The following is a 23,787-nucleotide window of genomic DNA, read 5'->3' on the forward strand; positions in this document are numbered from 1 at the left end:
GGCAAATAATGAGTGTGAAGATGCATCAAAATACACACAGAAATAGTCTTCTGAACTTTTTTTAACTCTCACTCTAGTGGAGTTTTTTTTTTTTAGAAAACATGCCTATCTCATCCTGTAAAGCAAGTGGATTTACACCTGACCAAATGTGTCTTATTCCTCGGCTACTTCCAAACCTACCACTCAGTTAAATGGAAATTTGCTGCATGATTTGCTACCTAACAAGCAAAGAGGCAGCCCAACAGAACCAAACGCAAGCTTCTTGAAAAAATAAAACCTACACCTGTACCTTGAAGAGGCCTCCGCTGCCTCCACTCCCATCAGACCCTCCAGACCCCATCGAGTCCCGTCGGCCCCCCAGCTTCCTCGCTGAGTCCGGGGTGGAGTGTGGACTGAGGCCCGGAGCCATTGAAGAACTGGACCCTGACCCAGCATCCATCTGCCCCTCGCTCCCGCTGTCTGACAGGCTCCTCTGTGGGCTGGACTTCCTGGACTTCTCCCCAAACAGGCTGCGACCTCTGGAGCCCGATGAGGAGCCTTTAACGGCCCCGGCCAGCTTGCTGAGGATGGGGGAAGAAGAAGTGAGGCTGTCGAGGCGGTCTCGGGCCGTGGCAGCTGGGAGGAACCAGTCAGCACAGGACAGGCAGGGAGCAGGTGGAGCATTAAGGCGCTCTTCAATACCTGCCTCCAACACCTCCAGCTGTAACAGGGTGGCTTTCACCTGCGGCCAAAAAATGAGTTTTAGCTTATATTGTAAAGCATTCAAATTGTAGAACAAATGCAGCAGGAATGGATGTACAATATGATAGGAGCCCACCTGATCCACGTAAACACAATCCGGTCCTGGAGAGCCCACAGCCGGTGAAGCACAGCCGCCTGCTTCCAACAGTACACACTGCATGAAGTGCCTCTAAAGGTGGAGAGATGAAGACATAACAGAAAAACACATCATTACTATGTATAGATGTTAGGTGCTGACAATGAGAATGTACAGACGAGGGCATGAGGCAGAATGATAAGAAATGGTGAGGAACACTGAGCTCATTGATATGACAGCAGAGATGGATGGATGACAGACTGAGAGATGAAGTTTAAAGTATATTAGCGGGCAACTAGAGGACAAACATGATAGTCATGTCATCTGAAACACAGATTTTACTAAAATTAAATTAAAAATGGTCAAATAGCACATCCACCAGGACTTAAAAACAAGATATATGGACTAACAAAAGGGTGTAAGCTACAGTACTTCACTGCAGATTGCACTGGCAGAAAAACAAATCCACCATTCCACTTGATGAGGAACCAGCTAAAATGTAATTTCTCTGAGCATGATGCATGTGTCTGTGAGGATTTGCTACTTTTATTGCTGTTCATATGATGTAAGAACCTATGAAAAGGATCTTTTCACAGACATTATGGCAAGTTGATGCCACTTTGATTTTACAGTTCGTACGAAGAAGCAGGAACTTTTTCTGAATGTTTTGATATACACTGATACACCACTGACAGGTGGAGTGAAAAACATTAATTCTGTTATTATTACAATGTAATGTTTTGCTGGGAAACCTTGGCTCCTGGCATTCATGTGCATCAAGTACTTGCAGAACAAGCCTCACAGGGCTGCCAACATCTTTGGTGTCAGACACCACAGGACACCACCACAGGTCCTGTATCCATGGCCTGAATTGTTTTGGCAGGACAAGCGGGACTTATGCAATATTAGGCAGGTGGTTTTATTGTTGTGGCTGATGTGTGTAATGAACTTCTAACTACATGACATAGAAAAGTGCAAACCAAACGTCTACTGTTCAAGGTAACTGAACCAAAAGTTAATAGCTAGTGTGTTATATTGCTAGAACAGACTATTTTTTCCTTACACAGTCAACTCTGCATTCTATATTGAGATTTCCCCTGAAGTGGGCTGTTATGGTTCAGACTATATGTTTAAGTATTTTTGTTATTTAGCTAGCATTTATCAGTTTCACAGCAAAAGACCACTGTAAATTGTTAAAAGTAGGATCAAAGTTTTTTTTCATCCATCCATTATCTATATACCAATTAATCGTCATTAGGGTCGCAAGAGGGGCTGGAGTCTATCTCAGCTGACTTAGGGTGAAGACAGGGGACACCTGGACAGTTCACCAGTCTATCACAGAGCTACACATAGAGACAAACAATCACACTCACATTTACACCTACGGACAATGCAGAGTAACCAATTAACCTGACCATGTTTTTGGACTGTGTGAGGAAGCCAACCAAATATGAGAATTAACATCTCGGTTTAATTGAAAGAATTACATATTTTTTGTCAAGAAAAGGAATAAATACTGCCTAAACCCATAATTATAAGTCCCTGTCGATGTGGCCATAGACAACTGAAGACATCACAGAGATGTACTTGTGGTTATTGTACTACTTTCTAGTCCACACTATTGCCCTTGCAGAGTAGGACACTTGGGGAGATAACAAAATGTACACTCCCAGTGGACCCTCATGTAGTCACGGATGTAGAAAGTATAGACATTGACCTAGAGGACATATGAACTAACAACTTATACACGAATTAGAAACCAATCAGCAGTCTGTGATCCGCCTCCTTACCAGCCCCACTATGAGGAGGAAGTGGCGTCCTTGAGGCTGGCTGTATCCCGGCGTGCTGCCGCTGCCTCCATTAGCTCTCTGCTGAGGAAACACCTCCCTCCAGATGACCAGCTGACCAACACGCTGTTCTGAGGCCAGCGGCAGCAGGCAGTAGTGTTGGCAGTACAGACACACATCCAGCAGGTCCTCCTTAGGCAGATGGTTGGCAATCAGGTAGGACTGTGAGGGGAAACGGCTGATTGTTCAGTGAAATTACAAGAATGAATTAACAGCTTGGACCTTTAAAGAACAGTCTAGTGCTCACTGTCACCCTTCTCTCTTTTCCTCTTAGTTAATATTTTATCCAGGTAATTAGGTTGATTATTTGTCAGTGAGCCATAAAACAGCCTCATCCTGTTATCTTGAGTGAAAGGTTATCTTGTGTATACAGTCAGTGTTATCTGGACCTTTTATTGTTGACATTCAAGGATAGCTGTCTAGACGGGGAAGACAGAATTCGATAAGGCTGCTGGCAATGAAGCATGTGTGTGTTTGTTTTGAATATGACACCTACCTTGTAGAACAAACAGGAGCCAAGAATTACATAAAGGCGCCTCAGGCCAAAAAAGTCCTCAGACTGGAAAAAAAAAAAGAAAAAAAAGAAGAGAAATGATATCAGCCAAGAAGATAAAGAAACGTGGGGGAGGCAAATAGTAACACCAGATGAAAGAGGAAGAGGCACTCATGTATATAGCCTTCTGTGTGGAATAAAAAATCTAGTATCTTTGCTTCTGCTTCATCGATTATGATATTGTCTCTATAAAAAAGTCAATTATGAGGCTAGCAGTGTTAGAGAAGTGCAATTATAAATCACTGAGGCTTTTTAGTAAAGCTCTGCATCCTGACAATTTCAAAACTCAAGAGGTAAGGATATCTGCTTCTCTTAACTTCAACCAGCATCAATAATCCATCTGAAATCTGTCAACGCTGCACATATAAATGACAAACCGCATCCCATTAGGTTTTCATTAAAAATGCACACAGTGCGCACACACATGGACATGAACACGCCTCTAAAAATAGTCTGACCTTCTCCTCTTCCTTGATGAGGACAGAAGATGGATGGTATCTGAGCTAACATGTATATGAGCAGCAGGATGAGAGCCACTGATGTGACTCTTAAGCCCACTTAAATATCACTTCTTTGTAACTCACTAAAAAGAATTGATGGCAATAAGACAGAACTGAAGTCTAAGAGCTGTGAAGAGAAAACTGCAACAGGTAGCACAAATTATATATGCTTTATGGTTGCAGGATGGTTAGTATAAAGTTGTAAAATCCAGTGTTTCATTTGTTTATGGTTGAAAAGAATAAGTTGATATCATGTCTCTCACCATTTCTCCAAAATCAGAAGACTCGAAATCAGAAAGAACAGTATCCACCTCCATCTGTGAATAAAAGAACACCAAAAATAAATGTAACGAAACTGAAGGTGCTGTCCGTTTAATTCTGAATGCAGCTTTTCTTGAACTGTATCGTTCTTCGTTCCTGCAACGATCGATCATCATCAGGGAGATCAGTAAAATTTAAATGCACAAAGCTGGTGTGTGGATGTTGCATTTTATTTTTATCAAACACAAGAGGGCACCAGAGCTGCATTATTGGCCAGATATACAATAGTTGAACTGTTTCTGTATCTGTACAAACACACCTTGATTTCTGGAGGCAGTGTGAGCCATCGGACCGCCGGTAGCCCATCCAGGAAAAGGGTCCCTGAGACGTCGGAAGGCGGGGCCGATGAGCCTTCCCTCAGACGTGAAGGTTGGATGAGCTGCTGGAAGAACAGGCAGAAGAAATGGTCCAACCTGGGAGTGTGGTCCACCTTACAGAACGCACTGCAGACGACAAAGAAGCTGCCAAATCAGCATCATGAGGTAGCAACTGATGGAACCACCAGAGAGTGATTACAAATGAGGCTGAGAAAGTAATACAAGGGTGACTTTTGTGTGAAACCAGCCGTGAAACACGTTTTGCTTCAGCAATAAAACGCATTACTTTGATTTCAGGATATACTACATTATGCGTGAAAAAAGAGGAAGTATCAGCCAGCTCTCTCAGCATGGCCTCATGAAAGCTCAGACTGACCAACCTGTCTAAGGAGCCGTACATCACTTTTAGTGTCCGCACTACATCTCCCACCACCGTCTGCAGATACAGCAGAGGAACCCTGTAGGGAAATGGAAAAAGTCAAATACAGACCAGCAGCTTAAGTACATCCACTGCTTATCAGATGTTTGGACTAACAGTCAGAAGGCACGAGGGAAAAAAACTATTAAACTACTGTTTTTTTCTACCTGTAGACGTTCCTCTCGAGTTAACCCATAATTTTTAAGCATAAAATGACATTTCTCAACTGAGATTATGACTGATTGGGCTGACTTTGTTGCTAAAAATGAAAAGGTGGTTAATATGACTCATCTCATGAACCTTTTTACAGCCACGTGCTTCATAAAGGGGTATTCATCTTGCCAAGAAAGGATAAAGAAAAATGCATGCTAAAGTAAAAGTGAGGAAAACGGATGGTCCTTTTGAATTGTTTTAACAGATCATGCTCTTAAATCTTTCGTCTACTCCAAAAATAATTCATTTATACAGCACAGGCCACGCTCAGAGAATTTATGACCACACCAGAGTCAGAGTCCTGATTCCTAATTTTTAAAAACTGATATCCAGAAAATTTGCTGTCAGATTTTTACACCTGCTATGTGGAATCAGCTCTATACAGTGGGTTGGGTGTGAGTCTGTATTTGATCTCTTGATCTCTGAAATGTGCTGAAACAATCTCATAGTGTAGTGTAATAATCTGTGTGTAGTTTGTGTGCGTGTATTTGATGCTGCCTCTGTCTACCTCTCAGCAGGAAGGCCAATGACCAGCAGGTTGTTGCTCTCCTTCCAGTAGCCAACATGTACCAGATGTTTCCCGAGCAGGAGAGATGAACTGAGGGAGAACGAAAGAATGGAAAAAGACACAGGAGATGATGAAATGAGTTCATAAATACAAAGTCAAAGGACAAACTGAACATAAAAACAGAAGGGTGGAGTTAGCATGAATAAAACTTAACTATTACATCCTTAACATTAAAATAAAGCTTCAAAATGTTCCTCCAAGATCTCAACACATTCAACATTAAACAGGCAGGAAAGGCAAGTATTTAAAGGAGCTACAACAAAAACAAGTTGGGAATTTATTCTTATTAAAACTGCTTCTAAGAGGAAAAGAGGAAACTGAACTAAATATACAGGCATGCTCTTCAGTAAGTACACAGTGCTATGTCTGACAAATTTAAGACGTTTCAAGAAAATGTATTCTTAAATTTAAGAAATGTATCACTGGTATAGTATAAACCCTATAACAGGGGTGTCAAACATGCGGCCCGCGGGCCAAAACCGGCACGCCAGAGGATCCAATCTGGCCCGTGGGTCGACTATATTAACTGCAAATTGTAAATTTGTAAAATTATAAATTTAAAATCATTTCTAGACCATGACAAGTTTTTTTGATCATAAATTAAAATACTACATTGTTCACTGTCCATTTTGTGTCTCATTTTTGCAGTATTTTGTAGAGTTTTTGTTGTTTTTTTTGTCTGACTTTTGTCGTTTGTATCATGTTTTTGCTGTTTTGTGTTTCCTTTTGGTCTCACTTGTGTTTTTTGTCTTATTTTTCGTTTTGTGTTTTTGCTTTATTCATTGTTTTAAGCAACATTTTGTCGTTTTTTGGGGTTTTTTTGCCTCTTTTGCGTTGTCTATTTTTTGTTGCTTTGTTTCTAGCTTGGCTGCACAGTGGTGTAGTGGTTAGCACTTTCGCCTTGCAGCAAGAAGGTCCCTGGTTCGCGTCCCGGCTTTCCCGGGATCTTTCTGCATGGAGTTTGCATGTTCTCCCTGTGCATGCGTGGGTTTTCTCCGGGTACTCCGGCTTCCTCCCACAGTCCAAAAATATGCTGAGGTTAATTGATTATTCTAAATTGCCCGTAGGTGTGAATGTGAGAGTGCTTGTTTGTCTTTGTATGTGGCCCTGCGACAGACTGGCGACCTGTCTAGGGTGTCCCCTGCCTTCGCCCGAGTCAGCTGGGATAGACTCCAGCCCCCCCCGCGACCCTAGTGAGGATTAAGCGGTGTATAGATAATGGATGGATGGATGTTTCTAGCTTTTGTCAATTTTTGTCTTGTTTGTGTCATTTATGCAATTTTTTCTCGTTTTTGTCATTTAATTTTTTTGTTGCTTTGTAACATTTTTGTCTAATTTTTCGTCTCTTTTTGTTTTGTTTCATGTCTCTTGTCCCATTTTTTTCATTTTGTATCTCACTTTTGTCATTTTGTGTCTCATTTTTCTAATATTTTGTCTTGTTTTGGTTGTTTTTTGTCTTTTTTTGTCTGAGTTTTGTCATTATGATCATAATGTAAAATATTATATCGTTCTGTTCAAGATACCTGTGATTAAATGTTTTGTGCCTTTGTAGACACTCTGTGATCTGTAGGTTGTAATGTGTAAATGATAAACTGAGGCATAATGTTGTTGAAATTGAACTTATTTTTCTTAAGAAATTTCACGTTGTTCATAATGTTTTGTAAAAAGATATTCCTTAAATGTGAACATTTTTGCAGTAAAACAAAGGAAAAATTTGGAATTGTCATTATTTATAGGTTATTATAATGTGGTTTCACTGGTCTGGCCCACTTGAGATCAAATTGAGCTGAATGTGGCCCCTGAATTAAAATGAGTTTGACACCGCTGCCCTATAAGATCTATTATAGTCTTTGTACCACAGAAAAGCAGTATCATTAAAACCAAAAAGTCGTTAGAAATCATTAAACGTGTATTTTAGAATTGAAGAATTTTCACAGACATACCCCCAAAAAATGCTAAAACAAAATTAGCGAATATTTTGATGACTAGTTAATGAATTCTAAATTGATTTTTCAAGCAAAAACTCATGAACATTAGTAAGTTATAGTTTTTTAAGCGTAAGCATATGCAGATGTTCTTTGTTTTCTTACGCAGTACATGTAACATCTTGTGTTCTGTTGTTCAGTCAAAGTAAAATAACTAGTATATCTCTTTGGGTGTAAGACCTTGTAATGGGAGTAAGACAAAAAACATATTGGCTCTTGTTTGTTAAATATCAATACTGTATTTCAGCCTACTCTGCAGTTACAAATTTGTGATTTAAAATGCTGGAAATGATCTTCATGTTTTTATTATCGCCGATTACTACCTGACGATCTGCCCCCCTGTGACGTTCTCCAGCATATCACACAGGGTGAGAAAGATTCCCCTCACTCCTTTCAGCTGGCTGGATGCTTCAGACACCGGATACTGGTACAAGATTTCCTCCTGCAGAAACACACAGTGAAGTTCTGTGTCATGGAAACTACATAAACAGCACAGAGAAAAAAAATCTCTGGTTAGCCTATCAACAGAAAAATACTGCATAAAAATGTGACATATCTATTCTTGGATGCTACAAAATGCATGAATCCTCTAAATTGTGGACAACAAAAGATTCATTGGATGAACCGCTGGATATTTATTCTGCCAGCTCAGCAATGTGAGTTTGGTTTGCTGTCTAACCAATCCATCGCTTTGGAATGAACAAAAGAAAAGTCACTTTAAAGATGAATGCCGGTAAAACATTTTTAATGTTTCAGTCTCCAGTGCTGGGGAAAGCAGATTCAGAAAACCTAGGAATTCAATTAATGGTCAGAGAAACCCTCATCTTTGCTTGGGGAAATGGCGGCTCACACTTCATTTTCAGCTACTTTCACCAAATTTAATCATAATTACACTGGTGCTTTAACTCTGGTGTAGCACAAACTCTTATTTCTCCAGTGGAGCAAATGCTGCAGAAAAAACAGCACAGACTGCAGAGCAGTAAAGAAAGTGCTCTGGGCAGATCCAGTGCATTGTTTGTGATGTTAGTATTCCTCCCTGCATGCTGGAAAACTCGAAAGGATAGAGAGTGGATAAGGGCCGAGCCACTCAGAGGATCAGAGGACGGAGTGGTGAGTGAGGGGATAAAAACACTGAATGAACGGCCCCTTACAGCCCTGGCAACCAGAACAAAGACACAAACAACTGCCTATGGAAGAAATTCACCTTGGGGCCAAATCCAAGTCTGCCTGAGTGTGTGAGTGCACAACCAACACAGTAGGACACTTCACTTGAGCTACGTCTTGTCAGGCAAAAAAAGGCTCACATCACCAAATCATCACACAGCTAAAACTCAAAAATACCACCGCTGAACCTCTCCAATTTCTGCTACCCTGTAATCAAAGGACTAAAAAATCAAAGTCAGAGTTTAGCGGGTTCTTGCACAGCACTGTCATTTAGAAAATCAACCGCTGGCTGATGTGGCTCCAGACAACCCATACTCTCTATCTCCAGTGCTGCTTCGGTCAAGATTTAAAAAAAAAAAAAAAAAAAAAAGTCTGGCTTGCAGATACACAAAAAGGAACTGCAGAACAGTGAGGTGTAGCCATAAAGAAAACATCAACCTGCCAATAGTCGTCCACAGGGAAAATGGGATTGCAGTGTAGGAGGTGTTGGTCAGCAAGTAAGTATAGTTTGCTTTTTCACAGCAAGTAAAGACTTAAAGGGATGAACACTTCACTACAAGTGAGCCGTGCCCTACCTCATGTGAAATTTAACACTGCCCATCACATGGGTCTGATTAAAAAAAAGGAAATATAGTATTTTTTTGATACACTGAACGGTGGAATCATTCACTCCTGCTACACTTCAGTCAAAATGACATGTGAATTCGCCCCAGACAGAATAAAGTTCACAGCATTAAAATGATGGATCATTTATTGACAGGGGCTGCGCTCGGAGCAGAGCACCTCGGCTTCTCTAGTTTCGCTCCCCTGTCTTTCTGTCTTTTGTTAGTAGCAGCCGCAGGCGTTGGAGGCCGTCCAGAGCAGTAGTATTCTGAAGCATCTGACTCACATCAGAGTAATTCACAGAAAGATTCCACTCCTAGACCTGGGATTTCCTACACAACTAAGGTCATTTTTGACATTCAGTTATCACGACGCACTTTCTAAGAATGCAAATGGTTAAATCAATCTGTTCAATGTTTAAATGGACGTTTATAGGGGTTGCAGAGAGTCATGGGCGCCTTTGACCACAAAATCATGATCAGATTTCCTCCCAGACTGAGTTACTTTCCAAAGGGATGGAAAAACATGTGGTCATCCAGGGTTTGGATATCAACTACAGCCTTTCTGTCACTTTTATTTACTTACAATTTAGTAGTATTATATAATTTTTGTTTGTCTGCTGACTCCACCCACTCCTCACAGACGGTGGCTTTCTCTTTTCATTTCTCTGTCCTGTGTGTTGCTCTTTAATAAGAGGCTGTTTCCACTGGAGGACCTCCAGGATCCTTTTTAGAAACTCAGAAACTTTACTTACGTTTTCACAGGAAGACCCAGAGGCTAAATGTGGTTCTTTGGCCATAGTTCCTGCTCTTCAAGACATCCCTGCTGTAGTGACAGTACTTTTCCATGGCTGTGGACCAATTGTGTTGGAGTTTGTAGAACTTAATGTCACTGACTGGTCAAATACCCATGCTTTTTTCCAGAGGGAGCTCAAAAAAGCAGTATCGTATGTAATAAAAAGAGGCCCACAATTTCAACCTACGGCTACATATTACTACAGAAATACATATTTCCTTATTTCACACGTCCTGTTCAACACAACAAATCTGTTATTCAATAGTGACTCAACAGAAGCTCAGAGCAGTAAGGTGCATAGAACAGCACAAGAACTTTCATACTTCTGTGAATTATATTCTGATGGTATTGTACACTGATTACAGATACAATGCTGCAAATGTTGTTACTGTATAGCTGTACATAAAACTATGTCCAAAACAACCCTCACTGGGAATAGTCTCTGGACTTCTGAGATGATGTTTGAATTAAATTTGTACTTTACACTTGTCTAGACCTATGATTTTGAGGCTGAATAGTCGATTGATGTGCTGTAAACCAACCAAGAGGTCCAATCCACCATTGCTTGTGTCAGGCAGAACGGACTTATTCAAAAAAACAGTGTTTTGAAAACACAACTTTGAACTTGCCCAACCCGATGGAGCTTGATCAGTTTAACTTCTCTAACTTTTATACTACAATTACTAAAGTCCAAACTAATTGGCACAATGTCAGAATAGTAACTGGTGTGGCTGTATTGTGCTAGAAGAGATAGTCGGGGGGAAAAGTTCACGTTAACTGCAAATAGCAGTTTGCATATCACATCTCGACTGATGACATGGTAGATCATCTAAAAATGACAGGTTAAGTTGTCTGCTGGGATCATGAGTTGGTGTAGTTTTCATTTCAGAAATCATACAAGCACAAGCAGCTGTATAGTGGTCTGCTCAGAGTCTGTGGTTACCACTTAAGTATAAAATAATGAGGTTAAAATGATCTAATATGTAGCAAAAATAAATGTTCTATGTGTATTTATAATTCATTTAGGCTAATAAGGGTAGCAGGAAGAGCGCACTCAGTAAATAGTGGAAAATGCCGCAAACCTAGAGATAAGGTGCTTTTATTCTTGTCCTGAGACCAACTGATTAGTTGAAATTCTACAACTTATCAATCCATACGATTACAGGTAGGAACAGGTATGAATTCAGTAGATCAAGGTTTTAATTTGTTGACTACAGCCCTCTTCTTTTCAAGGTCTGCAGAATTTCCTTTGTTAAAACTTGACTGTAGTGTAAAAACTTATCAGTTTAAAATGTCCCATCATACATTTTTTTACAAACTGACCTCCTCCTGTGGCGATGCAGAGTCCAGTTTAAGTGACAGATACATGACGATATGTGGGATGTGTCCGATGGACATCTGGAGCTCAGCTGTGTCCTCCCCCCACAGGAGACGCACCAGCTGGCTGACCGGTGGAGACGCTTTCATCTTACGGAGTGATGAGGTGTCACCAGCAATGCCTTTGTCCACCGGAGCAACAGTCTCCAAGGTCAGCCTCACCTGTAGGAGGAGGCAGGAGGAGATACAGAAAATAAGACAGGAAGTTGTAGAGAAATGGTGGTAAAAATTAAGGAGCAAAGCATTGAGAGGAATGAAGAAATGGATATGTTGTGAGAATAAAAAAATAGAAAGGAATAGAAAATTGGGCGAGTAAAAAAATCTGGAAAAAAGGGGCCACTTTGTTACAACATTATTGCATCAGCCTGCCTCCCAGTCTCTCTCATAGTTTCATTCATTTCTAAAAATTCTGCAAGTCACTATGTCTCCACATGATTATACTTGGCAAGAGATTTAAAAAGTGCTCGTGTGTCTGTTTCATTAAAGTAGAGGTGTGCATGTGCGCCATGCTTCCAAAACTTCAATCATTACACATTCACTGAGGAGAAAAGTGCACAGCAGGATGGCGACTGTCAGAGAGAAAGTGACACTGACATCTAGACCAAACCGCAGCATAACAAATAGCAGAGATCTTTGTGTGTGTTTTGGTGTGTGCGTTTCTGAGTGACTAAATTAAAACCAGACCACTGCAAGTCTGAGAAACTGGTCAAGACAACAGACGGCATATCTTCTCTTGTTCATGCAGCAGTTTTACTTTCCATCCACGGCTCCCCATTTTACACTGTCATTCACAGAAAGTCACAGTGGAAAGAGACACAGAGCTGCATGGAAATCCGACCATCGCACGCGTGGAAACACATGTGTTCAAGACACACTGACGGACGAGAGGCTGCAACTCTGTAGTGTCTCTGTTTAAACAATTTGTCAGATTTAAGTCTTGCTGAGCCAGTAGAGGAAGAGGCTGCACGATGACCTCACATTAAGATACTACACATCAGTCTGGAGAAAGTCAAATGAAAATCACTTTGATTCAAGACGGTTTCGTTATATTACGCAAAAAATTCCAGCATAGTCACTGAGATTTCGATGACTAAGATTAGCTTAGCATATACATCAAAAACATGCACAAAAATTACACATTAACACAGAGATTGTATGTACACAATGCACCTAAACAAACAACATACAATGGAACACTATGCATTGCCTGAACCTGCAGATTATACCGGCATACCTGTTCACACAATGTGCTGACTCTGGGCTAAAACCTGTCAGCGCTAGAGAGGCTGTCTATGGAGTTAAGATGACGCTAATTCAGGAAAATCAGAACCAGAGTCCAGATGTGAGAAGGAGAAGCAACATGTTTGAGAGCTGGTCAGGTAAAAACTGGTTATGAATCTTGAATGCTTCTTTTAGCAGGTGACCATTAGCAACTCTTTACTCATTTTAATAGAAGTAGTACTTTCAAACAAAATGAGAGACTGAAGTAAATACATGGAAATTTTTGGCTTTTTTGACATATTTGTACAAGTAAACATTTGGTTCCTCTGGAAACAGTGCCTACTAGAAAAGGTGATATGCGCCAGGAAATGATACAATGATGCAATCGACATTTTATAGTCATTTTTATCATTTCAACAGATAAGCATAATCAGCCATACGGAAAAAGTATCTACCCCTCTACATTTGTCACAGCTTTAATTCCATAAAATTGTAATCAGGGGTTCCAGATCCGGTGCCAGTGATCCTGTCTTATTTAAAACCTCTGACATTCAGGGTCTGGCTTTCTCTTTGTTATTGAAATGTACGGTGTCATCATGCCAAGATCTAAAAAGCTCTCTAAGGTCTTCAGCAAAAAAAAACAAAAAAACGGTTGTGGATAGATGCCTATGAGTCTGGCAAGAGATTTAAACAGATTTCCAAATTACCTGATATAAATCATTCCACTGTAAGGAAAATTGTCCACAAGTGGTGTCGATGTCGAAGGACTGCGAATTAGTCCAGAACTGACCGACCCAGGGAATTCAGCAAGAAAGCAGACTGTCTGAGGCAAAAAAGAAGTCACAAAGAACCCCAAAATGTCAGCAATTTTGCAGCCGTTAGTGTCAAAGTGCTGCATCCTTAAGAGGCTGCACAAATTTGACCTGCACTGGAGGAGTGCCAGGAAAAAGCCTTGGCTGTCCAAAAAGCACATTAGAGCTAAATTACAGTTTGCCAGTGAACATATAGGCAAAGAGCAGGCCCTTTGGAATAATGAGGTCTGGACAGACAAGTCACAGATGACTTGTTTGGCCATAACAGACCAAGGATGGCTTTTTAGGAGAAAAACCTCATACCAACTCTGAAGCATGGTGGTGAAAATGTTACGGTTTGGGGTTGCCGATGGCGTTGGCTGCCTCAGGGACTGGGCAGCTGGCAGTCATTGATTCAACTATCAAATCTGCATCATATTGAAGAGTGGTTGAAGGTAATGGGAGGCCATCTGTCTGAAAGTTGCAGCTAAATCAGAAGTAGAGCTTTCAGCAGGATAACGACCCAAAGCACATGAGCAAATCCAACAAGGAATAGTTCAAAAGGGACATATGGGGGTTACAGAATGGCAGATTTGAATTCAATTGAAACTGGATTAAAACAGTCATTACGTGCAGGAAAAATCCTTAAACATCTTCCAAAATAGAGAATTTGGCATGACAGAATTTTTAAAAATTGTAAAATGCCTCTACGAAAGGGGCAATACTAGCCACTGATGCCACGGAAGCGCTTCCTTTTCCTACAGAAGAATATAACATCAGTTGCTATTTTTGTTGAATATAAATGCCTGAAAAAGCTTTTTCTTTCTGGTTGTGTTATACCACCTTTAGCTCATCCTTTACCTTATGACAGGCAAGCACCTTGGCATGTGTATTTATATTGTAAACCGCTAAAAGGTGAAAAGGTGCTCCATAAGTGCAGATAATTTTCCATTTATTTGTTCAAATATATCAATTAATGCAACAGTTTCCATGCAATGTACACAGATAAGTAACAGTTTAAATGTTGTGGGTCTGCACTGCACTTGTGCTATTTCTAAACTCGGGAAATACTACTGGAACTTTTTTCAACTCAGAATTTTTGTGTACCCTCAAACAGCTGGTGCTAAAACAGTAAAAAAAAAAAAACATCTCGCCTGACACCATCCAAACCAGCGGTACAAAAAGGCGATAAAAATAAATGTTGATACAGGCTACTGCATTTTGGTTTTGCTTCAATATTGTGCAGCTCTGGTACAAGGTGAGCATCCTCTAAAAACAGCAGCAGCTCTAAACACTTTTCTCTTACTGACGAATTTGGTTGAGAAGCAGAAGACCAGCTGAACAGTGGAGCTACTGCTACGATTTAACCTCAAACCACCAGAGAGCTTGCGGATCCAGTTCTAAGTTTTCACCACTACATCTTTGCTGCCACTGGTCACACCCCAACTACGATTTGGTGTTCGACTAAAACACAGAATGTAAAAATCTGGCATTCGCTGAACATAAAATAACCACCTACACCGTATCACACACACAGTTTTCAGAATAGATGAGTCAAACAGGAGCTGAGGTTCCACTGCAGGGATTGGTTGAATCTGCAAGTACGCTCAAAGAAGTAAATAAGGTGTTGTGGTCAATAACTTCCAAAAGAATGAGGTCTGTATTTTGTCCAATGCGAGACCATATGGAGCCTTCCAAATATGAGCAAAGATCATATTACCTGGTCAAAAATGTTGAAACTGTATTTTTCTAATCCAACGATCACTCCCAGAACTCTCCAAGGTCTGTCAGCACTAACCGCAGGCCACCCGCCTCTCCAGCAGGCGCCTCCATCTGGGCTCACAGCCATTTTAGCCAATTTTAAGGGTATTATTAAAGAAGAACTGGCCACTGGCGAAACAACACGTGATGCATCTTTCAGCTGGTGATTCTGACTGAATACCTCAGTCTTGGAGAAATGGCGAAATGTCACCATTTATTATTCACAAACAATGGAAGAAATAGCTTTGACTAGACTGAGCTGAGCGCATCAAATTCAGACACAAAAAAGGGTCAAAACCTTTCAAAAAGGCAGACTTTAAATTGGGTAAATCGCTGGGTAAAGCGGCTGAATGGGCTAACTGCAGCACTTTCTCTCATCATAAATAATAAGGATGTGGTTAGACTGGAGTGTGCTCTCAGTGGAATTCCAGTCCGTTGATGTCAGTCATTTGCCACTCGTCCACGGATGGACACACACCCTCAAACACACACAAAGGAGAAAGTGTAGTGTAGCTCGGGTTAGTAAAGGGCACAGTGGGCTGACTTTAATGCTAATATTTGTCCCTCCAAACGTAATAAGTACTGTCTACGTTCCATGTGGGAGGGTTGGCATACAGAAAACCCACCCTCCAACACACACATGCACATAGAGTAAGCACGCACACTCACACAAAACAATCATTCTGTCAGCAATAGCACTCTATTTCAAGTTGTTGAGAGTCATCGTGGTGCCCGAGGAACCTTGTATTTTTCCAAAAAATCTCCCCCGCTGTTTTCCTACAATGTAATTTAGTTTCCGACTACATCTTCTAATCAGCTGAGCTTTTCGATCCCACAACAGCTTCCTGTGGCGCAGAAAGAGTCACATCGCCGTGTTGTTTATCCGCCGTGTTCGCTGTCAACCCTGTGCACACTCTGTCATTTGCAAATTCCTACTTTTTGATGGTCTGCTTTTTCTGGTGAAAATGCACGGCTGAAACACAGACGACGGATTTTTTTTTTTTTTGTTCCGCCTCCGATCAAAAGGATCATTTCTCAGTAATTGAGGGTTTTCTAATGTTAAACAGCGCTTGCTTCTGCTTTTTATACACATTTTAGCAGCTTAGAAGAACTGATGCATTTCCAAGTAATTTAATGTCTATATTTACTGCCCATGTCTGCTGTTCATGACAAGCCAGGATCCTGAGGGCATAAATGCTTCCTTGCAAATTCAGAAATCTAATTTAGAATGAAGAAAGTGTTGCAGAAAACATGCCATGAAACAAAAAAGTGGCTGTCGAATAATAGCAAAGACATAGAATTTTACAAAAAACAACAAACTGCTGTAGTTGAGCTTCACACACACTGACCTGTGTTGGTCCTGGGATGCAGGACAGAACCCTCTCAATGTTCTCTGAGGTCACATCGACATCATCCACTGCTACAAGCACATCACCTGCAAAAAACAGATGTTTACCAAGCAAACCTGGGTCAAATAGTACATAAAAAATATGTAATATAAACAAATAGAGCTATTGGTTTTTGCTTGTGCACCTTTGAACCTCATAAAAAGATAAAGTGGCCACATATATTATGAAAATAGATACACACTATCGTTCAAAAGTTTGGGGTCACTTAGAAATGCTTTTATTTTTGAAAGAAAATTTGTTTTATTTCAGTGAAGATGACATTAAATTAATCAGACACAGAGCGTAGACATTGTTAATGTGGGAAATGACTATTCTACCTGGAAATGATTTTTGATTTTTAATGGAATATCTACATAGAGGTACACAGGAACCTTCCAGCAACCATCACTCCTGTGTTCTAATGCTACATTGTGTTAGCTAATGGTGTTGAAAGGCTGATTGATGATTAGAAAACCCTTGTGCAATTATGTTAGGACAAGAATAAAGTGTGAGTTTTCATGGAAAACTTGAAATTGTCTGGATGACCCCAAACTTTTGAATGGTAGTGTAGAACTGGTGGGAGAGGATGCAATAGGATTGAAATCCAAAGCAAATTTGCTGGATGCAAAGATGCACAAGAAAAAAAATCAAAGCACACAGGCACAATGACAATGGCTTCTTAAGATTTTTAAGATGCACTGTAACAAAGAAATGTGCCTTCATTTTCAAGGGAAAACCCTTCAAATTCTGCCTGAGAGATAACATGCCCACCATCAAACAGTATTTATTATGAATATCTGACTCATGTTTCATCTGTTACTACATATAGACTTGCATTATATGATCAGTAAGAACACTAATTGACATAATTTGACTGGTTGAATGAGCTGTAATGTGCTTCTGACCTGTGGCTGTCCAGATCCAGTAAAGGCCAGGAAAAAACCTCACCTGCTTGCATTGCAGGAAGGCTCACAACCATCTCAGTAACAGAGCTATTCCAGGCATTTAACCACTCTAATTGTTCAAGCATGTAGCTACCCAGCATTAAAGCTTCTCTAAACAGTAACTGATGTGGGTAGTAATTTGTGGTAAAGCACAATTGGCATTCCTCTGTTTGCTTGTGAAAACTGTCCAATGATTAGCCCAGACAGAGGAAAATCACTTCAGAGATGCTCGGTTTTAAAACACACAGATGATCATTTCTACAGAACAAACACTACAAAGTTTCATTCACTCACATAGCTGTGCTTAAAGAGCAACATTATGGTCCTTGTCAGATCAAGGACAAAAAATTTTAGACAAAAAACTGAAGCACACAGGTTGATCTGCAGCCTTTAATAAGGTAAAAGGACGAATGTTTCAACAACACTGTCTTCATCAGTTTTTTTTCTCTTTTGTACCATTAACGGCTGCAATTCCAGGAGTGCGCCATAGTTTTTTCTCTCAAAAGACGGATTTGTATAACTTAATATTTGTTACTATGTTTTCAGCACACTTATATCTACTCAACAGGATGCAGAATAAAAGATGAACAGCCTCACTGTTAACCCTCCTGCTATCTTCATTTACGGACACCAAAAAATATTGTTTCCTTGTCTGAAAAAAATAAAAAAATAAAAATTCCACAAATTTCTGAAAATTTGCAAAACCTTCAGGAAGAAAATTGCAATAAATCCTTAAAAGTTTCCCTGAAAAGTTTTATTTAAAAAAAAATCCCCCAAATTTGGCAAGAAAATTCTTGTAAATATTTTCAAAAAATGAGTAAAAATCTTCCAAAAAATGAGTAAAAATATCTAAAGTGATTACATATATATCAGTAAAACTTCTAATATTTTCTTAAGAACATTGACAAAAAAAAAATCAACCAAAATCCAGCAAAATTCGCTTGATTTTGGTTGATTTTTTTTTTGTCAATCTTCTTAAGAAACATTTTTAACATTGCTTTTTTTCCACCAAAAAATGTTCAGAAATTTCCCAAAAATGTTGAAAATGCGGACATCAGAAGCTTCACTGTGAAAACATATTTTTTTCCACATTTTCAAACTTTAAAACGGGTCAATTTGACCCGCAAGACAACACGAAGGTTAAAACCAGGTTGCTAATTTCAGTATATTTCATCATCTAATTATCTAAACAAATCATAGTGCATCTACTTTTCCTTCACATATCTACCATGCTTGACTTCATTGTGTTGTATGTTAAACTCATTATTTAGGATCTGGCCTGTTTTTTTCTAAAGAACCCTTTGCATGTGTCTGTTTGACTACATCGTAATAAGTACAGCCTGTGCTTTGGCAGTGAATGTGTGTGGTGTGGAAGTTAATGAGCCAGCGCTCATGAATGACTCCACGGATGACTGTTGTTGAAATTATAACTGCTGTGTAGCTACATTTTCTCTGTTGCAGAGGAAATCTGTTTCTTCAGAGGATGGAGAGAGTTCCTTCAAGTAGAACTCAGTCACAAAAAGTAGCTTATTTTATAGCTTTTTATTAGGTAGCTTAATGGTTGAATTACGGTCTTACCTATTAGAATCTGCCCACATTTGATGGCAGGACTGTTTGGTATTAATCCATGCACAGTCAGTCTTTCCTCCTGTCTGACTGCTGCAGGTTCTCCCTGACTTCTGCTCCATGCAGGGCGATGCACCACTCCCAGCAGTGCTTCCAGCAGCCCTCCGCTGTCACAGAGAGGCGTTGACGAACCTCCTAATCGTTTAGGGTTGAGGTAGACACACACTTCCTTCAGTTGCTGCCGCTGAACAGTCACACCCTGCCTTTGGCTGGGCTGGTTCTTCAGGATGGACGCAGGAGGTGATAAAGTTGAGCTGTCTTTACCTCCATCCTTCCCTCCTCTACGCTGAGAAGGCCGCCGCTTTCTCCTCAGGATCCTGGCTAGTCTTTTAAGCGGGGGCTCGCCTTTTGTCCGTGAACCACATCGCTGTTTCTTATTTTGCTCCGTGATGATCTCGGCCTCCTTTTCACTGAAGCGAACATGATTAGTGGACACACCTTGATTAGCAGTGGCCTGGACCAACACAGCCTCCTCTTCACCCTCACTCAGCTCCAGGTAGAACAGCTCACCATTCTTCTGGATATCGTCCAGCCATTCGGGTTCCAAGTCACTGAGAGAAAACAGAGGATCAAATGCAGAGCAGTATAAAACTTGGAAGAGACTTACAGTAATAAAGACAAGAGATGTATTGATTATAAGCAATCAACTGGCAATAAAGCTTACGTGTAGGCCTGGCCGGGAAAACTTCAGTATACTATTCCTTGGCATCCACATAAGACACTTTGCATTTTGTACTTTGTATTCTTTTTGATTTCTATTTTACTACTAACCTCTGTGTAATTGTGTATATTAACTAAACTGCTTTAAATTGGATCCTGGAGAAACGCTCTCTGGTCTTGCCTGCACTACTGTTGTATGTACAGCTAAATAACAATAAAGCTTTATTTGATTTGATTTCATATTCCAGTAATCTTTGTTTATTGTTTATTGTATTGTAACCTTGCAAAACAATTTCCTCCGGGATGATTAAAGTTGATCTCATCTTAATATTGTCACTTAAATGCATTACATTCAAACTGCCATGAAAAAACTGAACAAAGATGCAGAGTTCAGTTGCATAGACCATCCCAAAGCGTGCTTCTTAACTCGATCATCAAACAGCCCATTATATCACTTAATTCATCACCCTCTCTCTCTCTTGCAAGCAGGTCTGCGGCCACCTTGGCCTCTCATCACCCCTGTCTGCACCCGCAGACCTCATGTGGTTGACACTGCAGCTGGTTGACCAGTGGTTGCCAATGTGAGGCAGGCTTTACAGTCTAAAAACACCCATGACCACCTCCACTGAAGTGACACACTCCCAGCAACTTGCTCCAAGGGTGGACAAGCTTGATCTCTGTTTGAATGTTGAGGCTGGTGTGGAGCCTCCATGCAAAGATACCTGGACCAGACTTGCCAGTCAGAACATTAACCTCCTCGTGGTGTGGCTTCCTTTGTCCTGATCACACTCTGTGCATCTCCTGCTTTTTTTATTCAATAAAAGTGAGATCATTCCATTATCTTTAATGTATATAAAGTTATTGATTTGTATGTGTTTACATTGCTATGTTAACACTGAAATTATCAGCGCACATTGATGAAAGGGCCACAAAGTTTACAATCCACACAAGGTTAACAATTTCAAAATGAACTTTACTTTCCCCTTGACCTTTACTAAACAATGTCTTCAAAAGTGATCAATAATTAGTGCTATCGACTGAAAAGAAAAAAATATTTTATCCTAACAGACTTTCCAGCTATGCTATCTATGTCTCCACCCTTCCTAGTTCTACAAACTGCATTTAAGTTAAGAAATTTGTATTATTTTACATCAGTATATTTGTGTTTTTTCCCCCTGAGTGAACTGCACAAGAAATGGGTCTAAAACCTAATATTATCTCACATTATCAGTTATTTCGTATCTTAAGGAAGCAATATGCCAACATGTTTCCAGATTTATAAAGGTACTGAGTTAAAAATAATGATTTTTTTAAACGTTATTTTTAGGTCAGTTCTGGCTGATTTGCATATTGTAGTGAAAAAAACAATAAAAGCTACAACAGGCAGACAAACACTTGACCAAAAGGGTGGGACCTATATTTTCTTTTGATCTCACTCCCTTTAGATCTGCATTAAAGAACATATGGCGGACAACTGACAAAACATCCATAAATTTGCTGAGAAAGCGTACAATTATTTATGAACCTCCCAAGTTGAAAACAGCCCAGAGCTATGAAAAGAACCTGGGAGTAGATGGAAACCAAGCGACACTCCCTCTTAGATAAACCAGCCTGTGTCTGGCATTCACTGGCACTTGCAGTCACAAAACATCTATCTTTAGATTATATGTGTGAATAAATTATCTACAGCAGCCACAGACTACAGCTGCAAGTGCAAAAGTCAAGTTAGGTTCTTACTCGGAGTAGTCGGAGCTGCTGAAACTCGACGCTGTGGATTCACTGTCACTACCGTTGGCGTGCTCGACTCGTTCTTCGTCCGTCTGACGGTTAGAAAGAGTTTCTTCGGCACATTGGCGCACATTTGCGAAGGCCATGAGGTTATTTAACGCTTTATTTCGCACACAAACGCAAAAAAACGACGTTAAAAGCTGAACTTTTAGCCGCTAGAACGAGCAGCGATCTCCTCTCGCCATGTTGTACGCGGTCGGGCAGCGTCACGTGATACGTAAGCACGCAACCTGATTGGTGGACGGCGCAGTTGCTCCTGACAACGCTGAAGCTTTCGGAGCAGCGTTGTTTGCTAGCAAGTTTGTCGCCGTTTTCTTGCCGTTAAAACGAGATTTTCCCGTAAACCCACCACCGTGACTGGGGTTATAACTGGTGTAAGGCTTCGTGAAGCGTCTGAGAAGACGACTAGCAGGTGTAAAGGATTGAGTTTGGTTAAATTGTTGGTAAAATACACATCGACGGAGGCACATGCTTGGATACAACACCGATACGAGACCTAGTGCCAGTTTACTCGGCAGCGTGGAGCTCTTTTCCCTATAAATAATGCAGTAACCATGAAGACAACACCGCAGACCTCAATCAAATTAAAATGGAATTACATACAACATTTTACTAAAATATCATGCAGCAAAGAACGAACTATGAGGGGTGAAATGTACACGCTGTCTGGGTTTGCTGGATTTTAAATTGCACGCATGCACATTAGCACTTTTATTTTGTTGTTCCGTATCTCCACCTCCTTGCATGAGGTTTTTAAATCCCCTCCGGCATTCAGGCAAGTTTTTTGCAAAAAGAATGCGTGTCGTGAAAAAACAATAATCAAGCTTTAACTGACCTGTAAAGGAGAACACTGCGAATAGAGTCAAAGTCCTCCAAGTTCTTAGAGAATGAAGCTCCATCTATAGAAATGTTAAACATCATTTGCGTTTCATGTTTCTCGCTGAGACGAGCTCCTCTGATCAATAACACAGCGATACAAATGAAAAATACGATTCAAAGAGCCTGTAAAAAAGTCCTCAGATCAAAAATGAATGATCTTCCTGTGAGGTTTGAGCTCCAGCATGCAGTCTGATCTGCGTCTCCAAAAAGCAGCAGCGGATCCTCCCCCTAGTTTCTCACGTCAATCACTGACACGGAGCAGTTAACACGATTCAAAAGGAGAAGAAAGTCATTGTTGCTTTTTTTTTTTTTTTTAAGTTGTGAGTGTTTCTCCAGGCCAGCAGAGCGGAATTTGTCCCGGCCGTCTTCTTGGCAGGTGGAGCACAAACCCGCCTCCTCTGGACGACCAGCAACAAAAAAAGCTCCGCAGAGCACACAGAAAACCAGCACAATACTCAAGCCTGCATGGGCAAATAAGGTTACATCACCACGGCCTATTCTTGGTAATAATCCCTTCAGATTTTCACATTATTTACTTTGTTATCCATAGCAGAAAAAAAGGATTTGCTGCAACGTGTTTCCCAGTAAATTCACAAAATATCCCTTTTGCATCAGCCAACAAATCCAGCTGACAGACATTATGGGGGAAAGTATCAAAGTAAAAGTACTATATCTGGAACAAACAAAACTAAGCGACCATTAAGTGGGATTTCGTGGTGATTAACTGTTGTGAATTACCTCTCTCTACAATTTAGTATTACAAAATTAGGACGTTTTTGAGGTATAGTATCTATTCATCATCACTCCTCTACACAACAAAATAAGTATACTTTGTTGTTTTCCAACATTTTTGACAATATCTTTCACATGCTGACATAGCGGCATATGTAATATAAGCTTTGTTGCACAGAAACACTGTCATTAATATTCAACATGAATGCACTACCACTCTGATCATACTCCTTCCCTCATCGTCCCCAGAAGAGACAGCGAACGGTCATCAAAAGCAGAGAGCATGTGATATAAATCAAGTCTCTCTGCCCACTTCATGCTCAGGAAGGAGTATCACTACTTCATCATCGTGGCTGGCAAAACCACACACTTTAGAAACACATTTCTCAAGTTAAGAACTATAGAAATGATCCCTGAAAGTATAGTCTTAACAGAAATCTCCTCCGACCCAACTACTTACATGTTGACCCTGGACTTCACTGTCATGGTGCTCATAACATAGCATAACATAATTTACTG

The 23,787-nt window shown here is 40.4% G+C and overlaps 1 protein-coding gene and 1 non-coding gene across 5 annotated transcripts in view; both read right to left on the minus strand.

Annotated features, from left to right (window-relative positions):
• Positions 1–23,656, minus strand: part of intu (inturned planar cell polarity protein) — a 28,223-nt gene extending 4,567 nt beyond the window's left edge. For 2 of the 4 annotated variants that reach the window (XM_055007547.1, XM_055007546.1), the window contains exons 1-13: positions 21,607–22,439; positions 19,162–19,760; positions 16,601–16,686; positions 11,425–11,640; positions 7,863–7,981; positions 5,495–5,584; positions 4,736–4,813; positions 4,298–4,481; positions 3,981–4,034; positions 3,161–3,223; positions 2,608–2,826; positions 818–910; positions 290–721 (exon numbers count right to left, since the gene is read on the minus strand). In XM_055007547.1, coding sequence (XP_054863522.1) covers positions 290–721; positions 818–910; positions 2,608–2,826; positions 3,161–3,223; positions 3,981–4,034; positions 4,298–4,481; positions 4,736–4,813; positions 5,495–5,584; positions 7,863–7,981; positions 11,425–11,640; positions 16,601–16,686; positions 19,162–19,760; positions 21,607–21,743 — 2,370 coding nt within the window. In that variant the 5' untranslated portion in view covers positions 21,744–22,439. Of the gene's footprint in view, positions 1–289; positions 722–817; positions 911–2,607; positions 2,827–3,160; positions 3,224–3,980; positions 4,035–4,297; positions 4,482–4,735; positions 4,814–5,494; positions 5,585–7,862; positions 7,982–11,424; positions 11,641–16,600; positions 16,687–19,161; positions 19,761–21,606; positions 22,440–22,492 lie in introns of those variants that run through there. The other 2 variants (XM_055007549.1, XM_055007548.1) reach the window with 2 other exon arrangements.
• Positions 23,481–23,697, minus strand: LOC111562773 (small nucleolar RNA U3). The gene has a single exon (XR_002745622.1). It is a non-coding gene; the product is annotated as a small nucleolar RNA U3 (small nucleolar RNA).
• Between the last annotated feature and the right edge of the window lie 90 nt (positions 23,698–23,787).

The sequence above is a fragment of the Amphiprion ocellaris genome, chromosome 23 (assembly GCF_022539595.1).
Source record: "Amphiprion ocellaris isolate individual 3 ecotype Okinawa chromosome 23, ASM2253959v1, whole genome shotgun sequence".
Lineage (NCBI taxonomy): Eukaryota > Metazoa > Chordata > Actinopteri > Pomacentridae > Amphiprion > Amphiprion ocellaris.